Here is a 9,824-nt window from a genome sequence, read left to right as displayed (position 1 = left end):
TCCATTGTAAACCAGGTTGTCCTTGAACTCCATAGAGATCTACCTGCCTCTGACTTGAGAGTTCTAGGATTAAAGCCCAGAGCCACCACCACTTGGTAATTTCTGGTTTTTTTTTTTTTTTTTTTTTTTGGACCATAAATACTGGGCCAGCATTGGGACTCATCTCAGATATCCTGTTGCCTAGAGTCATGGTGGATTGTGATTAGGTAGGGCTTTGGGGTAGGGAGTGGTGGGTGGAACGTTCCTGTGAATTACAGGCTGCCACCCACCTCTCTTTCCTTGATGTTGGCCTCCCCAAGGTTTGTTAGGCTCTACCTTTATGCTGGTAGCCCTCAGGAAGTGCCACTATCCTGTCCCACCCCACAACATTACCAGATGTGTCTCCCAGCAGGGCAAGCAGTGCTGCCACAGCACATCAGCCCCAAGTTAGGGTCTGGAAGGTACACCTCAGACCTGGATTATTTAGGGTTGACAACTGCTTCTGCAAGACCAGCTCCTCCATGTGCTCCAGAAGCTTGTAGATGTAGATGGAGCAATTGTTGGGATTGATGGACTCAAAGCACTGGATATGTGTCCTGGTAGCACCAGAGTTGATCAGCCTGCTTAGAACTCTGTGGTGATATTTTATTGGTGCATTTCAATAAAGCTTATCTGGGGATCAGAGGAAAAAGTCAGACAATATATTAAACATAGAGCTCAGGCAGTGGTAGTACACAACTTTAATCCTAGCATTCAGGAGGCAGAGAATCATCTGGATCTCTGTGAGTTCAACACACACTGGGAACAGAGCCATGTGTGGTGGCTCATGCCTTTAATCCCAGTGCTAGTTAACCAAAGAGGTCTGGAGGTCTGTACAGACAGACAGGAAGTGATAGAGCTGGGTGGAAAGAGGAAGTGATGTAGCTGGGAGGAGTAAGGAAGTAAGGTGGCAGAGCACAGAAAGGCATAAAAGCGTGAATATAGAGGAAGTAGCTCTCTCTTTGGCTGAAGATTTCCTAGGGGTCAGAATGTGGCTGGTTCCTTTGTGCTTCTCTGATCTCTCAGTTTTGACTGCAACATCTGGCTCAGGGTTTTGTTTTGTTTTGTTTTTTATAAAAAGACCATTTAGCAATTCGTCTTACAGAACCCCCATCAGACATGCAGGACTTCTAACATTCCTTTAAGTTTCACATTCATTTGAGTTTCTTCCTTTGAAATTTCTGTTTAGGTTGTACCACATTTTGATGGAGTATTCTTCTTTTGATATCTCGTTACTGATTTCTTTATATATTGTGAATATTATCCCTCTGTTGGATGTGTAGTTGGTGATAATCTTATCCCATTCTATAGGCTGACACTTTGAAGGACAGTGTCCTTTGCTGTGCAGAAGCATCTCAGTTTCATGAGGTCAATTTACTAATTGTTGATCTTAGTATGTGTACTAACAGTGTTCTCTTCAGAAAGTTTTCCTGTGCCAATGAGTCCAAGGCTATACTCCATTTTATCTTCTATCAGGTTCTGTGTATCTGTTTTTATGGTGAGATCTTTTGTCTATTTCCATTTGAGTTTTGTGCAGGTTGATCAATATGCATCTATTTGGATTTTTCTACTTGCAGCCATCCAGTTTGACCAGTAGCATTAGTTGAAGATGTTGTCTAACTTCCAGTATGTGTTTCTAGTTTCTCTCTTAAAAATCTAGTGTCCATAGGTGTGTGGCTTTATGTCTTGGTCTTCAATTGGATTACATTGAACAGCACATGTCTTTTGGGGTTCAAGCCATTCTGTTTTTATGACTATAACTCTGTAGTACAACTAAAAAATAGTTGTATCTCTTACAGTTATTTTATGACTCAGGAACTTTTAGTAATCCTTGGTTCTTTGTTATTCCATAAGAAGCTGAAAACTGTCCTTTCAAGATCTGTGAAAAATTGCTTTGGACTTTTAGTGGGGGTTGTATTGAGTTTGTAAATTGCTTTTGGTGGGATGACTATTTTTATTATATTAATCCTACAGGTCCATGAGCATGGGAGATCTTTCCATCTTCCGATATTTTCTTATTTTTTCTCACTCATACATGTTCTTCACTCTCTTCATTAGTTTTACTTTATATTATTTGAGATGTTGTGAATGGTATTTTTCCCTGATTTTTTTCTCAATTGGCTTTCCATTTTATAGAAAAGGACTACTGATTTTTGTAAGTTTATTTGTATGAGGCTTCTTTGTTGAAAATGTGTATCAGCTGTAGGAGTTTGAGTGGAAACCTTATGATCACTTATGTATACTATGATATCATTGGCAAATAAAGATACTTTGACCTCTTCCTTTCCCATTATGTCCCCTCGATCTCCTTCAGTAGTCTTCTTGCTCTAGCTAAGACATCAAGTCCTATGTTGAAGAGGTATGGAGAGATGGGAAAACCTGTCCTATTACTGTTTTTAGTAGAATTGCTTTGAATTATTGTCCATTTAAGTTGATGTTGGTTTTCAACTTGCTGTAGCCTGTCTTTATTCTGTTTAGATAAGCCCCTGTCTTACTAAACTCTTCAGGACTTTTATCATGAACGGATGTTGAATTTTGTCAAAGGCCTTTTCTGCACCGAATGAGATGAATATGTGGTTATATCTTTCAATTTGTTTGTATGGTGGATCATTTTATTGATATATATGTCTTGAATGATCTATACATCTCTGAATGAAAGATGTTTGATCATGGTGGATCACGGTGGATGACATTTTGGGTTTTCTTTTTGGAGTCAGCTTCCTTTGGATTCTTCTGTTTTTTCAACTTACAATTTTTTTAAGATTTATTTATTTATTATGTATAGAGCTACAGTGTTCTGTATGCATGTATGCCTGCAGGCCAAAAGAGGGCACTAGATCTCATTACAGATGTTTATGAGCCACCATGTGGTTGCTGGGAATTGAACTCAGGACCTCTGGAAGATCAGCCAGTGTCCTTAACCTCTGAGCTATCTCTCCAACCACAGAAATATTTTAATAGGATAAATTTTCATTCATTTTACACACCAATCAAAGCGCCCCCCTTCCCTCCTGCACCCTCACACCTTTCCCCTCCTTACCCATGCCACATTATTCCTACAAGAAGGCAAGGCCCTCCAATGGGGCGGCACGTCCAGTAGAGGCACATCCACAAGAGGTACATCTGAGCCTTTTACCCTGACTCAAGGCTGCATGAGGTGTCCCATCATAGGTAGTGAGCGCCAGAAAGCATGGTCATGAAACATGAATGGATTATGATCCTTCCTCCAGGGGGCACACCAAGCAGATCAAGCTACATAACGTCTTACAATGCAGAGGGCCTAATCCAGTCCCATGCAGGCTCCACAGCCATTGATACAACTTTCATGAGTTCCCACTCTTGTTTGTTCCTGCAGGGTTCCCCATCATAATCCTGATGCACATTCTCATAAAATCCCTCTTCTCTCTCTTTGACTGGACTTCTGGAGCTCTGCATGGTGTTTGGCCTTGGATCTCTGCATCTTCTTCCATCAGTCATTGCAGAAGAGCTCTGTGATAGACTGTTAGGGTATTCACTGGTCTGATCACTGAGGCAAGCTGGTTTACTTCAGGTGCCCTTTCCACTGTTTCTAATAGTCCAAGTTGGGGTCATCCTTGGGGATTCCTGGCAACTTCCCTAGCACTGGATTTACCTCTATCCCCATGATATCTCCCTCTATCATTTTACCTCTTTCATTGCTTTCCCACTCTATCCCTGTGTTCAAGAAGATAAAAAGATTAAGAAATGAAAAAAAAAAAAAAGAGTTGTGACCTCAGGGCAAGATCCCACCCAGCTAAGTTTCTAACTAGTGAAAAAAAAATTAAAGAAAAGCTTTGAGCTACGTATAGTGGCACAGGAAATGTCAACAGGAAATTCCCAACTCTAGAGAGGCAGAAGCTGGTGGATGATTGAACTTTATACCAGCCCTGTCTACAGAGTTATTTCCAGAGCAGACAAGCACACGCATTGAAGGAAATCATGGAAAACAGAAATCTGGTTATGATGTACTTGAACTAGGGAATTATGTTCCAGCCCTAGTAAGCAGCAGAACTTGGCAGTTTTGGCTACATGGTTCTGGCTTTAGAGTCAAGAGTAGAAGAAGGATATTATGGAATGTCCCTCACCAACTAGGCAAAGCCAGTAAATGGAGGCATCTAGAAGTCATTGCATGAAGCTGTGAATATGAAGCCTGGAGTGCCTAGAATAACCCAAGATGTTTGAGATCCCAGAGCTGTGGGTGGGATACCTGCCAAGGACAGTGGCTTATTGGGAGTAGAACCAGCACAAGAGAAAGAAGTATGTTGCAGTCGGCAAAGCTGAAAGGAGTTGCGTATCTGAAGAGCTTTTTGACATCAGACTGGGAGACGCAGAGTTTGGAGTTTGCCCAGCTTGTTTTTGATCTTCTTTCGTCTAGAATTTCATCACTTTTTTCCCTTCCCTGTATTTTTGGCAGTAATGTGTATCCTGTGCCATTATATGTTGGATGTATGTGGTCTGTTTCTTGATTTTGATTTTATAGGGGATTACAGTTAAAAGATTGCATGAATCTCAGAAGAAACTTGGAAGTTTGGATATTAAAACACTTTTGAGATCATGATATAATGTGAGGGCTTTTGAAGTTGGACTAAATGAAATTTGCATTATCCTATTGCTACATGATACTGGGGTCCAGTGAGGGGATTGTGGTTGTTTGAGTGTAAATAGACTCCATAAGATCCCAGGGAGTGGCATTATTAGGAGGTGTGGCTTTGTTGGAGTAGGTGTGGCCTCCTTGGAGGAAATCTGTCTCTACTGAGGTATGCTTCAAGGTTGCATAGGTGCTGAAGCCATGCCCAGTGTCTCAGACCACTTCCTGTTGTCTGCAGGATTAAGTTGTGACTCCTTATTCACTCTCAGCTCCTTTTTCAGCGCCATGTGTCCCTGCATGCCACCATGTCTGCACAGGATGATGCTAGACTAAAGCTCTGAAGCTGTAAGCCACCCAATTACATGTTTTCTTTGTAAGTGGTCACGGTATCTCTGCACAGCTATAGAAACTCTAAAAAAGATGGCCTGCTGTGTGCTAATTATCATGTTTCTGTTTGCTTTTGTTATAGGAAAGTTTGTACCCAGCAGGAGCTGAAACACACCTGTGTGTGAGGGCTGTAGCTGTTTGAGAGGGTAAGCACAGCAGGACCTGGCAACCACCCTATCATGTGATAGTAGTTCATTGGATGTAGGAGATGGGCTACTGTGCAGTGCCTGACACCTAGCCATGCATGTGTATGTGGAACTTAATTGGAGAGAAATATATCAGGACATGACACTTCCCTTGTATGAATATGGGGACTACGATCATCAGGCAGGGCTTTATAAAGTAGGTGTTAGAATCCTGCCCTGATCCTCCGGGTCTTGTGTCTTAAGTCATTAGCGGGCACTGGCAACTATGTAAGTGCATTGTGTTCACGCAATCTAAGTTTTAAAAAATGGTGGCAATGAACCCCTCCCTATCTTTCTGTTCCCTGATCTGCTCTGCTCCCTCACCCAAACCGTCTTTCTCTCTTACTAGACCTGGTCCCCTTACCCCAAGCCCTCTTCCCTCCTAACAAAGCTCTAAAAATGACCACTGGTTTCTCTTGTGTCTGTGCCCTTTCCATGATGTAAACTGTGCTGCAATCACCACCGTTTATTATACTTTCAGTAGGTTGTAACTACTGATAGAGTGTATATAAAGGGGCCTAAAATTGATGGAGAAGGGTTTCGTACCTGGACCTATTATGTAGACTTGTATGCATATGTTGGGCTTTTACTATAGGAAAGAGACTATCTAGCAGGGCCTGTGAATGAAAGTATGAATGGGTCTCTCTTTTAAGGCAGGGCATGCCTAATGAGTCTTGTAATCTACATTTTGTGTGTGTGTGTGTGTGTGTGTGTGTGTGTGTGTGTGTGTTTGTGTATGTGTGTGTCTGTGTGTCTGTGTCTGTGTGTGAATCTAGAGAAATGGAGAGAAAAAAAGGAGAGAGAAGAGAGGGGTTTGCTATGGCAGTAGGGAGGGAATACCTGGCAAGACCTGGTACACAGACCCATATGCATATATGGGGCTTTGTTTGTAAAAAATGTGATACTGGTCAGGTCCTGAATGCTAGCATTGTGGAAGGCTTAGAATTTATGGTTGTATACTTAGCAGGCCCTGACACCAAGTTGTATTCATGCATTCATATGTGTGTTTGTGTGTCTGGCTTTGACTGTAGGGGAGATATAGCTGGCAGGTGCCCTCTGAGATAGTATATTTGTAATTTACCAAAGGATATTTATTAAAATAACATAGTCAAGATACAATGGAGGAGAATATATTGGTGGCCAAAAACTAGGTCTCCTATGGACTGAACTGTCTTCTCGTTTCTTTGTAGCTTACACAGGGATCCAGGGCTCCAAAGGAAGTGGGCATGGAGCAGGAAAACAGTGCTCTCAGTGCATGAGAAATTCTCTTCTTCATCAGCTTCCACCCTCTGAGTGGCCTGGATCCCATAGATGTAGGTTCATCATGTGGCTGGCCATAGGGCATATTGGGTCCCATGAATGGTTCTTCTCTGGAGAAGCCCATGTTCAGAAACTTATTAAGTGTTCCAATCTGGACTGATTCACCTGAGGAGAGATCACCAGGGATACTCTGCACAGAATTCTTGTTGACTGCAATGTGTGCTGTAGCACTGTTGATGACATTAGCCATCAGGACATCTCCTTCTGGGAAAGTTACATCTGCACAGGGCTTTTTTTCAGGCGTGAGTATCTGTTGAGCATTTTGTAGCTTTGGCATCTCCTGCCTCTTCCTTCCACAGCCTCCTCATGAAAATGTCTCTTCACATCTCCTGTACTTGGTGGGAAGGCTGGTTCACTTGCTCTCCTCTTCAAGGTGAGAAGGGGGCGAACAGCACCTATAGGGCTGCCATTTAACCAGGGCTTTTGACTTTGCTGTTGGCTGTCCCCACAGCTCAGTTTGTATTTGAGGATATTGAAGGTAGCCATTAAATTATTTGGTTGCTTGTGTTTTAGGGATGATACAATGTCTTCACAGGTATATCCCATGGTGCACATGGTCCGCACCACCCTGGGAAGTATTTTCTTAGTTGCAGGTGCTGCATGTTCTTTAATGTTGCCCAGCCATTGTCTTTCCTGGAGCTGACATATTGTTATCCTGTCCCAGGTGGGGATCATAAGTAATTGTTCAATGATGATTAGAAAGGGTTTTGACATGTAGCAGAAAATGGGATACTTTGTGGTGGTGATGGCCTTGTACATATGTTCCAGGGTGGGTCCTGTATATGGAAATTCTCCTGTGACCAGTACATACAGGAGGACTCCCAAGCTCCACATATCCCCCACCAGTCCATCATAGGGTTTCCTTGCCAAAATCTCTGGAGCCAAATAGAGCAAGGTACCACAGACCTTCTCCAACATCTGCCCCTCTGCCAGCTGTCTGGCCATACCAAAGTCACAGAGCTTGACATTGCCAGCTCTGTCAATAAGGATATTTTCCAATTTAATGTCACGATGGGCGATTCGTTTTTGGTGGAGAAAATGAACTCCTGAAACAACCTGTTGGAATATTGGTCTAGCCTCATCCTCCTCTAGAAAGTCTCTCTCCTGGAGGAACACATCCAGGTCCTTTCCTGAAACATATTCCATGATCAAATAAGTTATTGTACTTGTGTCAATAACATGAAAGAAATGAACTATGTTTCTGTGTTCCACAGATTGAAGTATCTCTACTTCAGTGTTGATGTGAGCTAGAGAAATCTTTTTCTTCTCCAGGACCTTGACAGCCACCTGTGTATGTGTAGGAAGGTGGCAGGCAAGTTTCACCTCCCCAAATCCACCAGAGCCTAGAGATGTTAAGATCCTGAAATCCTTTTCAAGGATGTTTTCTTCCAAGGGACTTGCCATGATGTTCTGCTCCTTTAGGATAGTTTATCTTGTTGCCAATTGCTGGGAGAAACAACACAAGAAAAAATAGTTAATGCAATTTTTGGATGAATGTTTAGTGCTATAAATTCTGTCATGGAAAGTGAGATATCCCAAACAATCTAATGATGCAGGTCAAGGACATAAAAATACTAGAACACAACCTCCAAGCACTAGATAACCAATTATACTAAAGATCAAGGTTGGAATCACTGATTTATATGTGCAAAGGAAAAGACTGAGATCTAGATAGAATCACTTGGTTAGTTAAGAATGTATCAAAATGAAAAACTCTGGCCCAAATTGATCAAGAGATTTAAGATAAAAACTTATAGGGGAAAAAAAGAGATGTTATGTCCCAACCAAACTACGGTCCAGAGGATCTTTCGAGGATGATCAATCAAATACTAAACTCCATGAAAATAGAGAGTATGAAAGGATCTTTTAGATTTGTGTGACTATTAAAATAAGATAAAAGAAAAACACTTAAAGACTTGAGTCATAAGCCACAGGTGTGGTTGGTAACAAAAATGGCTTCAAGCCAAGTTGAGCCCAGGCTTCTTGGATTCCCTGAATCTCTCAAAACTTTGGAGAAGAACGAACACTGTTATGGGGGACTTGCTGGTCAACCTGACACAAACTAGAGTCATCAGAGTGGAAGGGACCACAGTTGATGACATGTCTCCATGAGATCCAGCTGTCTGGCATTCTCTCAACTAGTGACCAATTGGGGAGGCACTTGCCCATTGTGAGTGGTGCTATCCTTGGGCTGGTGGTCCTGGGTTCTATAAAAAGCAGGCTGAGTAAGCCAGGGGTAGCAATCAAGTAAGCAGCACCTTCCATGGCCTCTGCATCAGCTCCTGCCTCCAGCAGCCTGCTCTGTTTGAGTTGCTGTCTTGACTTTGGAGATGAGCAACAATCTTGGAAGTATAAGCTGAATAAACCTGTTCCTTTCCAACTTTATTTTTCTGTGTTTTTGTTTTGTTTTTTTGTTGTTTGGTCATTGATTTTTTTTTCAGCAACAGAAACCCCAATTAAGACAAACGCCAATGTTACAGAAAAGACTTATGGAAAAAAAGCTAAGGAATGCATTCAAACTGATCTCAGTGCTGGTATTACCCTGAGCCCACAACAAAATAAGCTCAATGAATAACGAAAGTACAAACTGCTTTCCTTGAAGAATTTAGATTGGAAATCATTAATGAGAGTCTTTGATACTTCACAGCCATCTCAGCAATACCCTAAAGAGCCCCTCATTCACAATCAAAATGGCCTCACCCAGGAGCATAAGAAACAAAATTAATAACAATCAAATTGGAAAACATCATAGTGAATAAGGAGACTGTGGGGAAGGGTCCACACTCAGCACCCTGACTAGTGTTCTGTTGTGATATGAGGAAAAAGTTAAAACTAGATGTAGTTTTATGTGAGGCAAAGCAGGTCCACAAACAGAAATAGGATGTACTTTGTCTTCTTTGGTTCATGAGGAAGGAGGAGGAGGCTGAGCCTTTGTAAAAGTCAGAGTATCAGTCACAAAGCCTTGGTAGGGGTACTGAAATAATGCAGGGCAATATGATCAAGGTAAAGTACAGGCATAAATGGAAATGTTTTGTAGTACGAAATCTAGTAGGTCTTTTAACAAAAGTCCCATGGACAGATTTTGGGATAAATGATGAAAGATCAGAGAGACAAAGGAACAAGCGACTGCCAAGTCTTAGCTCTAAGACTCCTCAGCCTGAAAAGCTGTAGTTCCTCTCTCCTCATGCCTATACTTTTATCTTCCCAGCGATCACTTCCTTTTTAGTGCTGGAATTAAAGACATAGGTGCTTCCCAAGCAAAGGCATGAGATCTCTAGTGCTGGGATTAAAGGCATGTGATTTCCAAG

The 9,824-nt window shown here is 41.9% G+C and overlaps 1 protein-coding gene across 1 annotated transcript; it reads right to left on the bottom strand.

Annotated features, from left to right (window-relative positions):
* Positions 1-6,729: 6,729 nt before the first annotated feature.
* LOC128114663 (putative sperm motility kinase W) lies at positions 6,730-7,920 on the bottom strand. The gene has a single exon (XM_052744835.1). The coding sequence runs from the start codon at positions 7,918-7,920 to the stop codon at positions 6,730-6,732; it is 1,191 nt and encodes a 396-aa protein (XP_052600795.1).
* Between the last annotated feature and the right edge of the window lie 1,904 nt (positions 7,921-9,824).

This window comes from Peromyscus californicus, unplaced genomic scaffold, assembly GCF_007827085.1.
Source record: "Peromyscus californicus insignis strain IS unplaced genomic scaffold, ASM782708v3 Scaffold_19__1_contigs__length_69161282, whole genome shotgun sequence".
Lineage (NCBI taxonomy): Eukaryota > Metazoa > Chordata > Mammalia > Rodentia > Cricetidae > Peromyscus > Peromyscus californicus.
Note: the sequence above shows the minus strand (reverse complement) of the source record. Positions and strands in the feature narration are given on the sequence as shown.